The 21,374-nt window shown below is 37.5% G+C and overlaps 1 protein-coding gene across 3 annotated transcripts in view; it reads right to left on the bottom strand.

Annotated features, from left to right (window-relative positions):
* Nucleotides 1-240: 240 nt before the first annotated feature.
* The window catches only part of si:dkey-12j5.1 (uncharacterized), an 86,029-nt gene continuing 64,895 nt past the window's right edge, over nucleotides 241-21,374 (bottom strand). Inside the window, exons 9-11 of one of the 3 annotated variants that reach the window (XM_051866129.1) lie at nucleotides 18,096-18,149; nucleotides 13,070-13,183; nucleotides 241-688 (exon numbers count right to left, since the gene is read on the bottom strand). In XM_051866129.1, coding sequence (XP_051722089.1) covers nucleotides 494-688; nucleotides 13,070-13,183; nucleotides 18,096-18,149 — 363 coding nt within the window. In that variant the 3' untranslated portion in view covers nucleotides 241-493. Of the gene's footprint in view, nucleotides 689-13,069; nucleotides 13,184-15,258; nucleotides 15,673-18,095; nucleotides 18,150-21,374 lie in introns of those variants that run through there. The other 2 variants (XM_051866132.1, XM_051866131.1) reach the window with 2 other exon arrangements.

Raw genomic sequence — 21,374 nt, 5'->3', positions numbered from 1 at the left:
GGTTCATTGTGCAGATTCTGGACTGACTGATTACATTTTCACAAGACCTCATCTAATAATGAAGTCAGAAAGAGAATGATTTCACACTATCATCATCATTTCAAGGAAACATAAGCATATACAGTATATGGGCATTTATCTGTTTGTTTTTAAAATACTTCAGTCCCTCAAGACGTTTCTTATTCCATATAGCTACAAAACAAACAAGATAAAAGAAAGTGATATAAAATGAAATAAGTGTTGTATGGAATTAGAAATGCCTTTATTTCTATTTTGACATCTTTAACCCTTTGTAAGGCTTATAAAACAGCAGACATTAATGAACTAAGAAACACCATCTTGATCAGTGTCTTGATCGTTCAGTCTCGGCATGCAAAAAACAAGGCAAACAGAAAATACATCCCACTTTAGTCAGATCAAACTCAAATAGAAAGGAAGAAAAGGTGGAAAGTATAGAAGACTATTAGAATAAACAAGACTGAAAAGCTTCCAGTCAGTGATCCATGGCATCTTCTTCTTCATCACTGCTTTGAATAAAATCATCCGCAATGTCTTCTAGAGAAGGTCCAGCTTCATCATTATCATCATCATCATCAGCAACCCCATGCTCTTCACCACCCAGCTCTGCTAACAGCTGCTCCGTATGCTCAAACATGGGTGCGTCCTCACAGCGCAGCTTCACATAGAGCTACAGATTGGAGGAAAAAAAACAAAAAAACAGATCTTATGATTATTATCAGAGGAATAGTGGCAGTGTTTGATCAGAGAGAAAAGAGAAATCTCAGCTTTGATTCCAGGCTTGGCATGTTTTACAGTGTGAACATCAAGTTGCCACTAAATCAAAACTTTCCTCTGTGCCACCCCTATATATTCATCTTTTATCTAACTCCTCTTTTCTCCATCTTTCAAGGACTCTGTCTCTCTTTCTCCCTCCATCTTTCTTCAAGAAGGTCCAGTGCCAGCAAAGTCAGCTGGCAAATTCCACAAATTAGTGACTCCTTTCCAAGCTCAAACGAAGCAAGCTCTGCATCAGTGGGAAATTGTTCAGCAAGTGACTGAGTGCTTGCCAGGAGAGGAAGAGAATTCAATCCCCCCACTGTCTCAACTCTTATCACTGTAAAATATCCCCCGAAAGAACATGATAAAAAACCAATTCTCGAAGAGACGGCTAAACAATATATCGCCCCACACTTTCTCCCTTTGGTTTATATAAGAAGCTTGCTGAGGATTTCATCCTGTTTCAACAGGAGAAGCAGTACAATTAATACCAGAACATTTTACATTTTCAGTGCAACTGCCAAATGAGTGAGTACAAGGGATTAATCAATGATCAATTAACTGTCATTTTAATCAATTGTAGCTTATTGGCACAAATACATTCAGACATAAGCAAATGCAAAAAGGAAGCAGGCTCAACATAATGAGTGTTGCATAGTTTATCTATAAATAAAGACTGCATTCACTGCAAATGAAGTGATAATGTATAAAAGAACAACATGTCAACAAGAAACATCTGAAATGACACCATGAAGCAGTATGTTATGCAATGTATTCACATTACATGTTGTTGTTTGACTTAAAGGGTTAGTTCACCCCAAAATGAAAATTCTGTCATTAATTACTCAACCTCATGTCGTTCCAAACCCGAAAGACATTCATCTTCGGAAGACAAATTAAGATCTTTTTGATGACAGAATGCTGTCAGAATTCCTTCCATTGACTGCCTTTATAACTACCACTTTGACGATTCAAAAACTTCATAATGAGATCGGAAAACTAATCCATATGAATCGAGCAGTTTAGTCCAAATTTTCTGAAGAGAATCAATCGCTTGTTATGATGAAATGATTTAGCCTTTTACTCGCATATAAACATTGATCAGCGAACATAAGCAGAAGCTCAACCTAACCTGAATAACACACAAGAACAAACCTCTTCCAGAAGCTCGATGTGCTGCGTAACACACGAGAATGAACCTCACTGATTACGCAGCACGTTTGAGCTTCTGGAAGAGGTTTGTTCTTGTATGTTATTCAGGTGTGATTCATATAGATTAGTTTTCTGATCTCTTTATGAAGTTTTTGAAGTGTCAAAGTGGTAGTTAAAAAGGCAGTCAATGACAGCCAATCAGAATCTATCCTGCTTTAAAGAGCTCCAGCATTTAAAGCGGCAGAACGACAAAACTGCAGCACGCTTACAATAAAGAGAATATTATCATGCATTGATGTGACTGCTAATATAGTTATCATTATAGTTATAAAACGGTTAGTTCCTGTCCTTGATTCTGATTGGTCAATAGCTGTTTTATTCACAATAAAACACGGCTATGACCGCTTCACCCAACGGTTCTGTGTATCACTACACAACACCCTTAGCAACCACTTTTAGCAACGTAAACTGTTCTCAATTGATATTGTTCATTGAAGCTTAATGCATTATGTAGAAGAGTATTGTGAGAAAGAGATCGAGTGAGCGAGTTTATTACCTGCATTCAGATTTAGCATTTTCCTTCAGGTCAGTCCTATGTTCATAATAAAATATCTGTTTAAATGTCCAATGTATTATCCTGTCTTTTTAACAGTTAAGGGGTTTTCCTGTGACTGACAGCGCTAGTCAAAGCATTTGTCAGTTGCGTCTTGTTCCGTGTTCACAAGAATTCAGACTTTTCAATGTAAAAGTTTTCGCTACTGACTGACACACTCATAAAGACAGTCTTTGCCACCATCTAATGGCGTAATAATGTAACTTCTGTTGCTGTTCACGGTCAGGGACTATTTTTTCCGCCAGAAGGAACGCTTTAGTGAAAGTTTACTTCATGAAAGTTGCATTGATACATATTTTTGGCTTTAATATTTGTATTGTGTGGTAACCGTTTTCTAAAAGCAATAAGGTACTTGAGGCTAGTGCTGTATCATGAATAAGTCACGGCTGAAGGGCGTTGTTAGGCACAACGCGAAAATTAATAAAAACAAAATATAAAAATAAAAAGATAAATGCGTTATAAAAATGTAAAAATTTGGCTACATGCACATTTGAAGTTATCTACATCGGTTTTACTGTATAATTAGTAACAATTCATCAACTTATTAATTTTAATGAGAAACAATTATGAATCGATTATGAAAATTCCTAAAATTGAATAACAAGCAGTCATGATGTGAGATGAATGTGGTTAATGATGGTGAAGCTAAAAAGGGCATAGACGCCAGACAGACTTGCACCCAGTCAAAGAGCCACACAGAGATCTTACAAACTTCCTCAACTTTCAGAAAGCGTCATGTGAGAATGACTAATGCACACTATTTTTTTTAAAGGTCATTCCTTATGAGGTTTTAGCAGTGCGTTTGGGGTACTCTTCAGTGAACTGTAATCATACAGATGCAGAAGTTCTGTCTACTCTAACAACCAGACTTTAATTAAGAAAGCAAATTTCTTATTAATACATGAAAGAGCAGTCATTTAAAAGGCTGGAGAAAGTGACCCCACAACTTATCAACCTCTCCGCTGTTCTTTCCTCTTTTTCCTTCTTTTTATTTAATGAGTTTTAGCACCATAGAACCTTATTTAACTCCCTCAGGAGTGGAACCACAGAGTCCTTCACACTCACAGACTAACCAGGTCATCTCACACACACATGCTGTCAGTGGGCAGCCGGTTGCTCCCTTATATCACCCTCAGAGCCGTGGGAACGGTCGCTAAGCAACAGCGAGTGGCGACGGGGCTCTCTGGGCCTCGTGGGATCTCATTTACAGACCGATCATAAGACCTCAGGAGAGTCTGAATCTCCTACCTGCTCTACAGATCTGACCTTCACACACACGTGCACAAACATTACAACCATTGGCCACACAGGTTTAGTTAGACCCATGAGGGCATTTTAACACAATGTTGATGTGTGTGCATATACTGTCCAGCCTTTTCGCTCCCGGATATCAAGGTTAATTGTGACGATAAAGCAACACTTACACATTAAACTCACATTGGCTCACAGGACTGGAACATTTAAATGTCTTTTGAATGATTTGTTATATACTGGTTAATGCATAACCGGAGTAGATATAGCTACCTTGGATGGTCATTGCGACCGTCATGGTCATTCCAGGTTCAGCTCTCAAATTAATAGACCAATTTGTACCAGGGCAAACATTTCTAGGTAAATGTACCATGCTTGGTTCTGAGAATTAAAAAACGCACTTTACTAATCATTAAAAAGCATAGTAAATTTTTAAGCTCTTATGAAAAGGTACTAAAAAAAAAACCCAAAGTACTTTTTAAATGCTATTTTGGGGAGCATATTCATTAGCTCTCCAATGCTCTCATTAGTCACCTAAAAAGTGACTAAAATGAAGTGATTGAGAAAAAGAGGAAGAGAAAAATCAGAATAAATTATTCATAAAAAATGACATTAAAATGTATTATAATTGCAGTGCATTTATACAAAAACGATAGCAATAGAACAACGGTTGGAAAAAGCACCGCATACAGAGACTGACCCTGTACCACTTCGCCCACTCCCTCTGTGAATAAATAAATGAATTGAGAAACACTTGTGCCACAGCTCCTGCGATTTGGATTCACAGATCTGAGTTGTGTTTATTTAATCAATCTAGAGGAGGACGGCGCTCCCTCTAATGTGTTACCTCAGCAACAGCCACCATCTGGAGTTCCACCCTGTAATTACTGAGACCTGATCTCCAGTCTCGATAAGAGTTACACTCCATCAGCCACTGATACACACACACACACACACACACACACACACACACACACACACACACACACACACACACACACACACACACACACACAGAGTGTTAAAAACACCTTCCACAAACCCAAAGTCCACCCGTCACTCACTCAATCTCCTCATTTTTATGTCCTTTAATAAGCTCTCAAACATATACACAGCAGAAATGTTCCTTCTAGAGTGTGTGTCTTCCACTTCTACCTTCTCCACTGCTGTATTTGTATGTTTTGAAATGGCAGCTTTGCAGAGGAGCTCTGTTTAGGTGGGTTATTTGCTAAAGGAATAAAGAAAATAGGCTGGAGGTGTTGATGGTGTGTGTGTGTGTGTGTGTGTGTGTGTTAGAAAGAGAGAGAGAGAGAGAGAGAGAGAGAGAGAGAGAGAGAGAGAGAGAGAGAGAGAGAGAGCGAGCAGAAAAGAGTCTGCGATCTCCTGCTATGGCCATCTTACTCAATTGGGAACCAGTACAAAAAGAATTTCACACCTGGCTGTGCAACTGATGCCAAACCATACACACAACCACACACACACAGGTTTGTTTCGCTATCTTAGTGAGGACATTCCATAAGCGTAATGGTTTTTATACTGTACAAACTGTACATTCCATCCCCCTACACTACCCCTAAACCTACCCATCACTGAAAACATTCTGCATTTTTACATTTTTAATAAAACATTGTTTAGTATGTTTTAGAAGCCATTTTAAATATGAGGACTCATGAAATGTCCTCATATTTCATGTTTGTCATAATACCAGTGTAATACCCATGTCATTATACAAATTTGTGTTCTCATAAATCACAAAAAAAACAGCGCACACACACACACACACACACTTATATATAGACATTTCATTTTTTTTTTTTATACAAACTCATTCAGAGAATAAATAATTCCAAGACGTCATCAAAGCATTCAATCAAACTTAAATATCCAAGTATGACTTCTCTACCCTCAAATACAATGCAGAACTTCACTGTGTGTGTCAGATGTAGTGCATTTGTGTGTTAAAAGCAATGAATGTGAATGTGTTTGTGTCTGTCCTTCCCTCTTTCTCTGCCTTCTTTCATCATTCAGATTACCATCAAGGACTCCTCCCACTGTCCCTAAATCACTCTCTTCAGGCCGTATCTCTCACACTCATTCTGTACCTCTCTCCTCTGATGAACTGCTGGGCTGAACTGACTCCTGATCCACAACTGACCTTACTGTCCAGCTGACAGATAGTCATTTATATCTGCACAGTTCACACAGACACACACACACACACACACACACACACACACACACACACACACACGTACCTACACATTCTTTTCCTCCCTTGCAGGCATATACACTAGTGTTTTCTGCACCACTAACCTACAGCAAAAGAAAGTTTACCTGAGTTGTGACTTTGCAGTCTGAATTTAAGAATATAAGACATAAAATGCAGCACATATACTTCTGCGCAGGGATTTTGATTTTTAATGTTTCTGAAAAAATCATCTGAACAATCTGATTCACTAGAACGAATCAGACATTTCAGAAAAGTATTTGAGTTTGGGCTGCGAAGGACCATTTCATTTCTTGTTCCGACCTCTAACTAGACATCATCTTGGTGAACAAACCAAATAAACTCAGTCATGAGTAAATGATTCATTCATAAATAAATAAAAAAAACACCTACTGCTGTAACAAATGTACCTGCAGAAGGAGTCACTGAATTACTGAAATCTGGTGCTCGAATGATAATATGAAGTTAAACCCAACAAAGACACATTTACAAAGGAGTTCTGTTGTAACAAATGGCACTTCAAACAAGTAAAGCATATTACAAAAATATTATTATTTCATGTTCATTGTATTTAAAACAGATTTCAGTAATTAATATACAATTAGCATATCCATGACTCTCATTCCTCTGGTCCTTCACAAACCCACACCTAGCATCAAAGGAAAAAGGTCAACTTTCAAACACTTCCATGCATCAAAACGGGAAAATATGAGTGCAAAAAGAGTGATAATAAAAGGCAGGATAGAGCTTTCAGTGTGAATCTATAGATGAATAAGTGCCTCCAATCCCTTGTGTGTGCTCGTGTCTAACATAAGTGATTTCTCTAAGAGCACAGTGATAACACCTTCCTTTATCTCAAGAGATGAGAACAGCTCTTAATACATCATACTACAGTCCTGAGCTAAAAGAACAAACACACAACACACTGAACAAAAGACGCTCTGCGGCTCTCACTCAACTGGAAGCGCTGAAATACAAGCAAACCGACTGGAAAGGTTTCTAGAGTAGATTTATAATGCATCAATTTACTATAAAAGTCATTGAGAATTTAAATATTTCACAGCGTACAAGACAAGTGTACAAGATTTTTTTTTTTTAAACTTTCATAAAAGTCTACACAATAATGCAGCACAAACATCCTAGAGAGCATTTTCTGATGAATTTACATACTAGAGATGTAATTATTTTGGACACGTTTTCAGCTACACTTGAATGTGATAGGGAAGAGAGACAGAATGGGATCAGGAAGTGTCAGAGAACATGGGCTTTGATGATTACAAAAAGTTTAGACCTAAGGAAAAGAAAACTGGTAAGAACAAACACCTATAAAGCAATGCTTGAAACAGAGCAATTAATACAGGATAAAAATAAGTGAGATCAGCAGAGCTTTCCTTAGTTGTTGTTTGCTGACACTTCAGTGAATCACATATTTACTTGCTGGTGGTTTAAAATTCCACCTGCTTTCCAAACCTTGATAGATAAAAGATAGCCAACAAGACCAAAGTGGATTGGAGAGTTCTTGAAAATGATCTTGAACTTAGTAATTGGAAGAGGTCCAGACTGTTTTAGGAAGACACACTGACAATAATACACTACACTTACTGTATTCTAAGCTATATTCACACTAACATCGATTTACTGCTGGTTGTCAAAATTATTTGATATATATTATATATATATATATATATATATATATATATATATATATATATATATATATATGGCCGAAACGTCTGCTTTATATGTGCTGTTTCGTAATGAAAAATTTAAATTTTATTTAATAATAAGATAAAGGAGTGCGGATATTTTTTTTTTTTTTTTTTTTTTAAATACTGCAATTTTCATGGATCTATGTATCCTGAGTTGGTAGAGCAGTGATTTCATCTTTTTTTGATATATCTAAAATGTTATAAGCAGTTTGAGGCTGTTAAAATCACAGAGGGGGCACCAAACGTGGCACTTACTAGAATATTTTTATACTGACATTTGACCACTGCGTTGTAAAACCTGTAAACAATGTGAGAGCATCTAATAGCTGGCTTTGATCTAAAACATACAATCAAATACACGATTCACATCACCTGCTGTCTAACGCTCTGGTGTGTGTGAAAAACAGCTGTGGGTTCAGATGTCTTCATATCTACTGCACTCAGTAAAATGACACAAAGCATCTATCAACACAGCTGCTGTACATCTAAACATGGAGTTGAGAAAAATACATGTGAGGAAATACATAAAAATACACACAAAAATCACAGACAAAATCTGCATAAAGACACCGGAGCTTGTTCCTGTCTAAAAGCAACACTTGCATCTCTTCCAGGAATGTTATATTCACTCAGATGGACTGGCAGAAAATAGCAGACCTGAAACATAATTTGACCGGAATGTGAAAAGTGTGTGAATACTTGCTCTTATGCACATTAACACACAATTTTTTCAACTGCGTCACTGTGTGTGTGTTCAAGTGAATGTGTTTTTCATGTGCTTTTCAAGATTTCAAGAGCTGCTGGTAGTTACAGACAGAGCAATGACACGCTCAAAACCGGTCATTTTTCAACGATGGCTGAACGAGACGCTTTACTAACGCTGAAGTAACATTGTGACACACAAGATCTATATTGCCATATAGAAGAAAAGTTGATGAAATGCCTTCCGAATTTTTCTTTCTTCAATTTCCCCTTGAGAATCGATAAAGTGTGACTGTCTATTCACAAAGCCAGAGGCTGGAGCATATATGCATCATAACATAAGCATCATAAATCATTATATGTAAGATTATTAATGGCTGAATATGTGGTCATACACTCAAAGCTCAATCAATACTGTCCAGATCAATACAGGACAAGGGATGGAGGTAATGAAGAATAAAAAGAGATGTACTGAGGGATGAAGAGAGGAAGAAAAAGCTGATGGAGAGGAATAAGAAGTACTGACATATAGAAAGAGAGAGAGAAAGATACTAAAGAATAAAAATATAAAGGTACTGACGAAGACAGGACAAGCCAACTCATTAAAATCCACTAAAAGTGATTTGTCCACTAAATCTCATTCAGAGATTAACAGAAATGCATTGTGGCCAAACATTTGATTTTGCAACTGCTATTGTGAAGCAAACAATGGAAATTCACTACAGAAGTTCAAAAGTCTGGGGTCAGCATTTATTTGATCAAAAAAACAGTAAATACAGTAATATTGATAAAAGTTTATTAGAATTTTAAATAACTGTTTTCTATTTTAATATAATTTTAAAATGTAATTTATTCCTGTTATGGCAAAGCAGCCATTACTCCAGTCTTCAGTGTCACATGATTCTTCAGAAATCATTCTAACATGCTGATTTGGTGATCCAGATCACAAATTCGAAATGATCTGTTAACAAATTGAACTGATCTGATTCTTGAGATCGAATTCCTCACTGACTTAATGGTCTAAAAAAAAATTAAAAAAAATAAATAAATAAATAAATCGAATACATTTTGGTTTTTTCCTCCCACAATGCTAACATAGAAATTCAGAAAACTTAGAATATGGCCCATGAGTCATATGGACCACTTTATGAAGCCTTTATGGTTCTTTAGCATACTTTTACAAGCAATTATTATTCATTGTATTTGTGTCATTCAGGACTGGAACAACATGACGGAGACTGAATATTCAATTTTGGGTGAACTAATCCTTTAACACCAGGTATAAGCAGCAATAGATCTCGCCTGACCACTTGTGATCAAGTCAGCGAGGAGGATGTTAATTGCAGGTATATTTCCATAGAGACAGAAAAGAGAAAGAAAAAGAAAAAGAAAAGAGAGTTAGCAAGGAATAGAGGGATTAAAGAGAGGTAGTGAGGAATGGCACAAGAGAAAGAAAGAGAAAAGAGAGGTAGTGAGGTATGGACAGGGAGGGGAGGTGGGTACTGAGGGATGGACGTGTAAAGAGCTGGACATTGAGCAGAAGGCAGAAAATCAATGGTGAATAGCGGCTAAAGTGGAATCTGAACTCTGCCTGAAGTCATAGAGTGTGACGGAAGAACGAGGGGAGAGTGGAAGCGAGGAAGGGTGGGATGAAGGTAGAAAACAGCAATACGAGCGCAGACACAGAAAACAAATCCGCAGTAGGCAGAGTAGCCACAAGCTAATTAAAATCAGGAGCAGGGGGAATCAATCGATTCAGGAGAATAATCGAGGCTGTAATCAAGAGATTAGCTCAGGAGCCATCAATTTCTTGCAAAAAACTTGATAATGATCACTAAAGCAGAGGCATGAAACTGAAGATTTAAAAAAAAAATTATGAAAATACATTTTAAAGTTGAAATCCACAGCAGGCAACAGCTAACAACATAATCTTTCAGAATAAAGCACTATCAGACGGGACTAGTTTTCCAGGGGGATGTTAGAGAAATTTCTCACAGGAGCACTTTGAGATTTTAACGCCATGTCCATGTTTTTCTCACACAACCACAGTAAAAATTCCAGAGCAAATTACCTACTGTCCACTTCAAGGTTAATAATAAATAAATGTTATATCAATAAATAATTCATTATAAAACATATACGTTATATGTGATGCACGCAAGCACAGCAGATGACCTTCTGTAAAAGCCACATCTAGAAAACACACACTCCCACACAGAGACACAGTCACAGTCACAGTCACAGACAACAGGAGATAAGAATTGTAACTCGGAAAACTAGTCGTGTCTGAATAAGGCTTATATCCACATTTTAGGTGAATTGTACAATTCATTTCTATATTTATCCAAGAACACCTGTTTTCTTGACTTTCCTTAAATATATTTTTAAGGTGTTTCAAATTCTGTCCATTCAATGACAGTTATTGTTCAAACTTCAAACCAACACTGGACCCCCCTTGACACCCAGATCAGTTTTTTCAAAATATCTTTTTCTGTGTTCTACCGAAGATGGAAACGCATTTCAGTTTTACAGGTTTAACAAAGCAATGATGCACAAAATAAGACTCTCTATGATGCTACTGAAATATTTTGTTCCCAAAGGATGGAAAATCCCAGATTTAATCAACAGTTTAGGCAATTCTATTACTAAAAGTTGAAAGGTTATTCCTTTCAATACTAAACATTATACTAGCAACATTAGTCTAACTCAGTCATAACTGGCAGTATATTTCATAGCTCAGAAAGATGACCTTCTAAAAGGCTAATTAATAAATAATTACTGTTTGCTTTATTACGGCCATATTAATGACACAGCTAACAAAAGCTTGGCTGATATGGGGCACTGATTAAAGAGCAGATGAATAATTGAGACGTTAGCGAAAGTAATTAAATATTCACAAGTCTGAACCAAAGCCAAGAGCATGACTTTCAGGTCTTATTTACATATTTTGTGTTCATGAGCCAATTTTTGCTCTCAATTTGCTTTTAAAAAATTTATAGAGCAGCACAAACAGAGATTTTTCTTCATAGATTTAAACAGTAGACAAACTCCAAAGACCTTATAAAGTCATTCAGGATTATGCGGTTGGAGAGATAAACTATCAAATGACTTTGAAATAAAATAGCAAGGGCTCATTATTAATTGGATAATTATGTTTTTACTTTTAAACTTTTATATAAAACATAGCACTATGTTTTATATAAAACGTAGCACTTTATTTAACAGTCATGTTTCCCATGTAAATACTCTGTAATTATTATAGTAATTGCAATAACTGGGTAATACTAGGTACTAACCCTGAACCAACTCCTAAACCTAACCTTAACCCATTTAGTTACCTTTACATTACCCATTATTATATATTATATTATATTATATTATATTATATTATATTACCCAGTACTTTCTTAGGTAAGTACACTCTAAGTACATACTGTAAAATAAAGTGCAACCAAAACTATAATAATCAAACCCACAGTATTAAAGACTATGTCATTAAAAACCATGCCATCTTATCCCATAGGACAAAGAAATACAGAAATAAATATGGAACTACATAAATAAGACAAAAAATATGGAGAAAAAAAAAGCAAGAATAAAAAGAGAAATATATAAAACTCTAAACAAATATAATATATTAATACAGAAACAAATTAATAATGGAACATACATAAATATATATATATATATATATATAGCAATGATATTTCTACAAATGTTTTTACATGAAGTGTTAGGTGGGACAGGTCAGAGTTTGTATTATGTCTCGCCTGACTGTCTGAGACCTTGACAAGTTGCTAGGATCGATAAGAGCACTGAAATACATATCTCCTGCTTTCCTACTGGCTGACCATAACTACCTGTCAATAGTGCATTCTGCAATAACATTAAGTAACGAAAGCCTGTGCTTCAGAGACTCAAGGAGAGACATAAGGATCTACAGGTATACGTGAGACAGCAGGTGTGTGTCTGGCCTTCCCAATTCATCTGAATAGATCATCAAGGACGTAGTAAGGCATGTCTTTTCCTCTCGAGAAGAAAATGAGAGGCTGCAAGGTGAAGCAGAGGGAATGAAGGACAGATGACGATAAATCCATTAGAAACGAGAGAGACGCAGAGACAGAAAACCAATGGAACATGCAGCGACCAAAGGTTTCCTCAGAGAGAACCGAAGTCAAGTAACAGTGGAAGAGATGGCTGAGGCAGAAATGGAAATGGGGAGAAGGAAGAAAAAGAACAAAAGGGGATGGTAGAAAAAAAAGAGCTATAGGTATTGTCATACCTCACCCTGCAAGCTATTCCCTCTCTCATTTTATTTCAAACTTTGGCTTTCATTTTCCATTTCTATAGCACTCGGACACCAGCAGAGTTTGAGAAATTTCACAGTAGAAAAAGAGCTGAAAAGAGCTGACGGCATGCTGAGAGAGCCATGACAGATGGAAAAAATGAGAAGGGACCAAGGGAGGAGTGGAGGAATCAGCCAGGTAGAAAATGTGTGTGTGTGTGTGTGTGTGTGTGTGTGTGTGTGTACTGTATGTAGGGGAGAATGAAAACTATTCCAAGATGAAATCAGATGGCCTCATCGTTTCCAAAAGAGCAGTGTGTGTACAGTGCAGCAGTGCAGTGTGTGAGCTCTACCTTTTTGGCCTTGCTAAGACACGTCCAGGCTGATTTTCTGAAGTTCACGCTGTTGTTTGTCGGGTCTTGTTTATCCAGCTGCAAATAAAACAGCCATCCCAACAAATACCACACCTGAGAAAGAAAGAGAAGACATTACATACATATATATATATATATATATATTTATTAGGGGTCGACCGATTTGTTTTTCAGGGCCGACGCTGATACCAATTATTACAGATCAAGTAGACCGATAACCGATATTTTGAACTGATATATATGTCTGGTGTAAAAATGAAAATTATTGTCAAAATTAAGAATAACAAGGGCTCTGACAAAAACTTTCTTTAAATGCTTTTAAACATATCTTTAATTCTGAGAACTGTTAATAATATTAAAAATAATCCAATATAAAATAACTCTACATAACCTTAAATGTATAAATTAATGTATAACTATATAGATTAATCCTTATTAAAGATTTTCTTTTGTTGTTTGATTGTGACAAGCAATAGTAGACAGTAGCAGGTTTAAAGGCTGCTGTCTGTTTAAGATAAAGGAATATACTGTTACACATGCTGTTCATATTAACTAAAGACAACCGACTGTGCTTACACATAGACTCGCCAGGACGGGCATTTTAACATAACAGTGTGTGTAACTGAACGTTTATGTGTAATAAGTTGTGAAAAGTAACTCAATCTGACATTTGTTGCGAGCAGTTTGAAAGGTGGCTGTGCGCGTGCATTGGCTGAGAGCGCACTGACTGAAGACCGTCTCTTGAGCGCGCGTGAGTACTATATGGTTTAAAATGGCTTGTATTTTTGAATTGCCATGACTTAAAATGATGTGCAAGTGCCAATTCTGTCAACTGTTCGAAACGCGTGCTAATATTGCAGCATACAGCTCACTTGCAAAGCAAACTCAATGTGGATACCACGGATGTGAAGCCATTTGCGCATTTTGAGAGAGAGGGAGACTCGCTACCACTGAATCACTCAAACTGTTTGTGAAACTACGTCTCACATAAAGTTTTAAAATAACTGAGCTGCTCTGATAATCTGTTTGGATGCGTGATCACTGAAGCAGCTCCAGTTAGCAAGTGCTTTCAGTGTGAGTGCAAAACTTTCCATGCCTTCAGCATTCTGCGCTGATTGGCCGGACTCGCGACTCCCAACAAATCAGATGGATGGTGGGCAGAGCTTGCTCTAGGCCACAGAGTGGTGCATTCAGACAGAGGTGGCTGAATCAGAGCCAAATAGCGCATTTCAAAATTAAATTATTTTATTGGCAAATCGGTTTTGAAAATGACCGATACCGATAACCATACAAAATGCTTAATATCGGGGCCAATAATCGGTCGACCCCTAAAATATATATATATATATATATAGGTCTTGACATTAACACCTGCCAACCTGCAAAATGCGGGTAGATTTCAGCTGTGGAGGGTAAGACAGCCACTCCCAGCTCGTCGTATCACAAAATTACAATTCAATCACAATTCTTTATCGATTAACTTGCTGTTAGTGAAGGCGGGATAGGCGGAAACGTGCTGAATGACACACAACAGAAGCGCTCTCTCCTTGCGCACGCGGTCAGTTCTCCTTGCGCCTGAATAGTCAAATACACGCACACACAGATGTCAAAATGCCCATCGTGGTTATGGCTTAAGTGGACGTAAATAAATGTATACATGTTAAATAAACCTATGTATCTGAAAAAAAATTTATCTATGTATCTTTTTTTTATTTTATTTTTTTAAATTTACTATTTGTAATTTGCTTCTTTGTTCTTTTTATATAGCCTAACAAAAATAGCTTATAAAATTTCTCATATTATGCTTATATTGCCCACCTGTACATACCAGCTTATATATAATGTAGTCTTGATTTGGGTGGTCAATCTGCATTTGAAATTTTGAAAGGGTTTTAAATCTTGTAAATCAAAATTGTGGCCAGTGAAAATGCTGAGTGGCTAGCAACTTTGGAAAACCAGTGGCTAGTGAGCAGAAAAGTTTTATATATATATATATTATATATATATACATACACACACACACAGGTGCATCTCAAATTAGAATGTCGTGGAAAAGTTCATTTATTTCAGTAATTCAACTCAAATTGTTGAAATAAATTCAATGAACACAGACTGAAGTACTTTAAGTCTTTGGTTCTTTTAATTGTGATGATTTTGGCTCACATTTAACAAAAACCCACCAATTCACTATCTCAATAAATTAGAATACTTCATAAGATCAATAAAAAAAGGATATTTTAAACAGAAATGTCAGGCTTCTGAAAAGTCTGTTCATTTCTATGCACTCAATACTTGGTTGGGCCTCCTTTTGCATGAATTATTGCATCAATGTGGCGTGGCATGGAGGCAATCAGCCTGTGGCACTGCTCAGGTGTAATGGAAGCCCAGGTTGCTTTGATAGCAGCCTTCAGGTCATCTGCATTGTTGGGTCTGGTGTCTCTCATCTTCCTCTTGACAATACCCCATAGATTCTCTATGGGGTTCAGGTCAGGCGAGTTTGCTGGCCAATCAAGCACAGTAACACCATGGTCTTTGAACCAGCTTTTGGTACCTTTGGCAGTGTGGGCAGGTGCCAAATCCTGCTGGAAAATGAAATCAGCATCTCCATAAAACTTGTCAGCAGAAAGAAGCATGAAGTGCTCTAAAATGTCCTGGTAGATGGCTGCATTGACTGTGGACTTCAGAAAACACAGTGGACCAACACCAGCAGATGACATGGCAGCCCAAATCATCACTGACTGTGGAAACTTCGCCTGACAATCTTCTCAAGCCTGCGGTCATTCCTTTCACTTGTACACCTTTTCCTACCACACTTTTTCCTTCCAGTCAACTTTCCATGAATATGCTTTGGCACAGCACTCTGCGAACAGCCAGCTCTTTCAGCAGTGACCCTCTGTGGCTTACCCTCATTGTAGAGGGTCTTGACACATTGCCCTGGTCACCACTGTTGTAACTGCTGGTGATTTGTCACACTGTGGCCCTGCAGTCACTGTGAACAATGTGCGACGCACCCCTCTGGCATCAATAAGCTGCGGACAAAACACTTTTGATACGTAATCACCACAGAGGCACGTGAACAACCTACAAGGTACGCCGTTTCCAAGATTGAAATTCCGGGGCGCCCTGCCATCACAATTTGTCCTTTATCAAACTCCGATAACTCGGCAGCTTTTCCCATTCTGACACTGAACAATGACCGAAACCCGGTCCTTGGGTGGTATATATACTGCTCTGTGAACTGCACCTGCGGCACCGTTCGGTTGCCAGGCGCGCTCATTGCTCCAGGCTGGGAGTGGTCATAATGTAATGGCTCACTGGTGTGTGTATATATATATATATATATATATATATATATATATACGTATATATACGTATATATTGGGTAAGTTGCCTAATATATAGTTGGGGTAAAGGGTAAAGATTATACATGGAATGGGATTATACATTAGTATGTTGATTTCCTCCACCCTCATTTGTATTCATGTTTTCATTTGAATTGTAAATAATTCCCATATTCCCCAATGATTCCAAAAGAGCAGTGTTGGAATTACTCCAGGATCAGGCTTTGTAAATACTGGCCTATTGCATAAATTGTGTATAAACTGGCACACTTTACCCCACTCTTGCCTACAGTAAATACATCTTGAAGTAGGCTGCAAAAACATGAGAGACAGTCAGTCAGCCACTTGTAATTAACAAAACAAACCTAAAGCACTTCCCATGCTCTCTGTCAGTGCTATAAATATTTTATTTCAGGCAGGATTAAAATAACCTTATTTTGTGGCAAACAGAGAGGGAGAAACAAACAATCGGGCAGCTTTGTTTGTATCCTAAAAAATGAGAACACTGAATAAAGGGAAGTCAGACACAAATGGGCTGTGGGGAAGAATGTGTGTGCATGTTATTGTTGTGCTGTGTTGAAGTGCTCTCCACTTTATCACCTACTGTTACACTCTATACCCTTCTCTGATGTCTCAATAACACACCACAGAGAGTTCAAACATCTCTCACTCCCACTCTCTCTGTCTTCTTCTCTTTCACACTCTATGACTCTCCTGAGCCGAATGTTCAGAACACTCTGTAAGCGCTCTCAATCTGTCAGATATCTATTAGAGAGAAAGAGTGTGTGGGTGTGGGTGTATACGCATGTGTGTTTGTGAGTGGGAGTGGACTGGTACACCTCCGTCCTGACTCTTCAGAGTGTAGACTATAGGAATGGGAATCAAAAGGATTTAACGTTCCAGTTCCGATTCTGACTTATCCTTCTTTAAATCGCCAGTTGGAGTAGGTGATAAAAAAAAAATCTTAAAAATAAAATAAATCAAATCTCTGAAAGTCACTCTACAGTTTCATATTCATTTGTTTAATAATGTATTGGCTTCAGTTTGGCTCATTAATTATGCATCAACTCTCAGGATGTTGTTTGTACTGTATAAGCTATTTTTAATCAAGTCTGAAAAGATCTGAATGCCTTCGAGCTTAATAATGCTTTTTAATGTATTGTGTGGCACCAAAGCAAACCATATTTATGTGGCATTGGGTCGTGGGAGAAAAATGTGCTATATATGTGTGTGTGTGTGTTTGTGTGTTGGTCCATCAAACAGCAATGTGTAAGTATCTCAGTTTTAGCCACCCTAGCATTGTGTTCGGAATTTCCCTAGCTAATAAAGTAAAGTGAAGACCAAAGCATTTTCACACAAACATACTACTATTTCAGCAGGATATAGCACCATAAATTATGAATCCAGCCATCTGAGACAGTGAGCAATGCATCAAATGCTGGTGTCAAACATCCGACCAGGTGGAGCCTGTAGGATGGGGCTGATAATGCACAACCACACCACAACAACTGGAAGTAAACACCTTGTAAGTTACAAGTAATTTATTTTCATATTTAACATTTCATAATTTCAGTTTGATTTATCAAACTTTTATAACTGGTTCTAAAATGAGTAGCAAAACTACTACCATTTAAAAAGGATAAAAAAAATAAAATAATACACACCTCCACAACCTCGTCATCCTCTTCTAGAAGATCCTCTAACACCTCTGTGGCCATCTAAAAAAAGAAAGCAGCTCCTCATTTACTGAAATATGACATGTAACTTATGGAAAGTGAATGGATTTTTAATTACAAATAATTCCACAACTGCTCAAAAGTCTAAAGACTAAAGAAAAAAATAGTTTAAAGGAAAAACGTTTTTGCATAAACAGAAAAAAATGCATAAAAAGAAATTGAATTGTGACATTATTTAGATGACATTTAGCATATCCTCCTTCATGCACCTACAATTTCCAATTATTTTTCATTTAATGGGAATATAATGATTGTAATACAATGATTTATTTAAATCAGCATAGATTATGGTAGCATCTGTTATATTATTTAAATGTAAATTTAAAGGCAGTATATCTTTTTTTCATGATGGTGATGGGAATTGTTTGTCAGAATGCAAAAAAAAAAAAAAAAAAACCTAATGGGCTTAATTTTTTAAAGGGTGGGATTACTTTACTTTACTCTCCTTATATCTTTTTTTTTTAGATTTACCCATAGTCTGAGTCATAGTCAAGTGCAATAATCAAGTGCAGTAACTGGATCAGGAAAGTCTGTTTATATTTGGCTTATGGTCAATAGCACTCTTTTTGCTGAACTTTACGTGTTGACTGAACTCTGCTAGCCAGTTCTCAAAGGAGAGAAAAGTGCTTATAATTTAATGATTTTTTTTACTGCTTTATCACCTCAGTTCTTATGTTAATTTGTTTAACACAGTCTTTATCTCTCCTTTGAGAGCCTGAGATCTTCATTTCCCTGATCGTGTTATTGATCTATCTGCTGTCAGCCTCTGCCTATCAGCTTAACCCATTCACCCAGAGTGTTTTAATTAAGTGTCATCAATACATCAGATCAAGAGCTGATGGACAAGGTCAGTTAAAGTCAAATATTGGGCTATAAAGACACTTCATCTCAAAGTCCTTGGGCTTCAAAGAATCAAATATAGATGAGAGCTGTATTCAAGTGCATAGCATTTAAAGTGCCCCTATTATGCTATTTTAAAGGTTCCTAATTTTGCTCTGAAAGTGTCTTACAATAGGTTTACACGCATCCAAGGTCAAAATCCAGTTTAATTTTCTTATAACATACACAGCAGCATCACGTCTTTACTCACAGTGCGTGAAAGGTTTGATCAAGGATTTGGTCTCTATAAACCCCTCCTTTCTGAGAGCCTACTCTGCTCTGATTGGTCAGATGGCCCAGTCTGTTGTGATTGGTCTACTGCTTACAACGCATGTGGGAAACAAAATGCCCATTACCCCATCTGCTTGCTTACCGTTTTGAATATCAATCATGCTGATCACGTTCTTTATTCCACTCCGCTCATGTTACTATGAAAATATTTGTGCATTTGAGTGCTCAGGTAAGATGACGTAAAATTAGAACAACCTTCTGTCTGTGCCGTCATGACTTATTTGCTTGCTTTCATAACTTTTGCTTATATTCTCATGAACTGACTCGTTTGCTATACTGAACAGCCAATCAGAGTTCTCTCTCTCTCTGACGGCCCAACACCGATTCAACATGTTGAATCGGCTGAAAAAAAGCAGACGAGGACCAACTTCAGCCGATGGTGCGGCCGACGCACAAAAACTGCCCGATGGCCAACCGTCGGCTTGGTGTGTTCCGGGCTTTACAATATCAATTCAAGCCCACAACCTCATCCTTTGGAAGTGCAGGCAAAGTGGATTTGCTTTCGCAGTGCAGAAAACAGCGTCTTCTCGATATATCAACAACACAAACCAAACTCTTCCAGGCCTCAGCTACAACTTCAGTGTTTGAGGGCAGGTCAAAGTAGACGTTGTTCGTCGGCAGCCAATAAAGATCATAGGCATTATGTAAATTTATTACAAATTTTGTAGGTTCATGCAAAAAGACTGGAATTACTGAACACTCATTTAATAAGGCAGTTCAGAATAAGTTCTTTCTTCTGAGAGACAAAGGCTATGTTTCCGTCACCCTGTTTTTATGCGTAATTTGAAGTATCGTATCAGAAACGGGTGATGGAAATGCCAAATTTTGAATAAAAAATACGCTCACTTGAAGTGGTTTTTGACACGAGTTAATGCAAATAATGGGAGATGGAAATGCATTTGCCAAATAAATTCTGACGTAGCGAACATTAAACCCATGTGACTAATCATAATCGGCTGTTTCTGTTGATCGGTTCCGTGTTGTAACAGAAAACTTTGTTTGATTCTGTTATTGAGCATTAATTCTGGATGTACTGGCACACATTGTATATGTGTGTGTGTGTGTGTTTGTGCAATGCATTTTCCCATCGGGGCTTGCCATGGATAGGGGCATGCGCACTTTTGTACTCGAGTTTCTTATTCATAAGTGTTTAGGCGAACCCTTCACGAATGCTCGGTCACAGTGTTTTATTTATTGTTAGTTACCAGGTTACCAATACCACCGTCATCCGCTCAAACAACTTGATGGAAACACACTTTATATGCATTTGTCTTTTTTTGCAAACTTTGAAAAGATTTGCTTCACGTTTGGATGAAAACCCAGCTAATAACTGCATTTGTCGTGCACTTTGATCTTTGTGAATTTAAAAGGTCTGCGGTGTTTCAAACAGCTATATTACACAGTACATGAAAGGTAATTTCAAAAAAAGCAATCTGAAAAATAATTATGACCGTACAACATGACCCAAGCTATCACTTAATTCTGTATTGTCCATTGATTTTCTGATACACAATTGCAAGTGCAGATTTTTCCTCCATAAAAATCATTCAAAGGCAATTGAGAAATGTCCAGATCTGCTGTGATTTTTAGACTTCCCAACTTTTAAATGGTACTAGAGCTCCTTGTAAGTTTCCCCTGATCGATACACTGAGACAGGCTCTCTTGTTATTCCCTCAGGAGGGTCATGGTTTTGGCCAGGGGCCACAGTGACCCCTAAAGCCTCTGTGAACTCGGATGTCAGCTACTCTCAGCATCCCGCACTCCTCTCGTCCCGTCACACTCACGCCATCCATTTCAACCAGGGCCAAAGAGTCAAGATCAAGCTCTCGTATATGTACGTGGTGAAAGGGAGGGGGAGAAATAGAGAGAGCGAGAAAGAGAAAGTAAAGCAGGAGAAAAGTGAGGACAGATAGAGCACATCGCTCGATGGATACGTAATTTAAAGGACTGACCAACCAATTTACGATCCTGCAAGGCCATAAAATTCAGCCTGGACTTAATAATAGCACATTTAATGTGACACCTCTGACAATTCCA

Source organism: Ctenopharyngodon idella, chromosome 16, assembly GCF_019924925.1.
Source record: "Ctenopharyngodon idella isolate HZGC_01 chromosome 16, HZGC01, whole genome shotgun sequence".
In the NCBI taxonomy this organism is placed as follows: domain Eukaryota; kingdom Metazoa; phylum Chordata; class Actinopteri; order Cypriniformes; family Xenocyprididae; genus Ctenopharyngodon; species Ctenopharyngodon idella.
The sequence above is the reverse complement of the archived record's forward strand: the minus strand, read 5'-3'. Positions and strand labels throughout refer to the sequence as shown.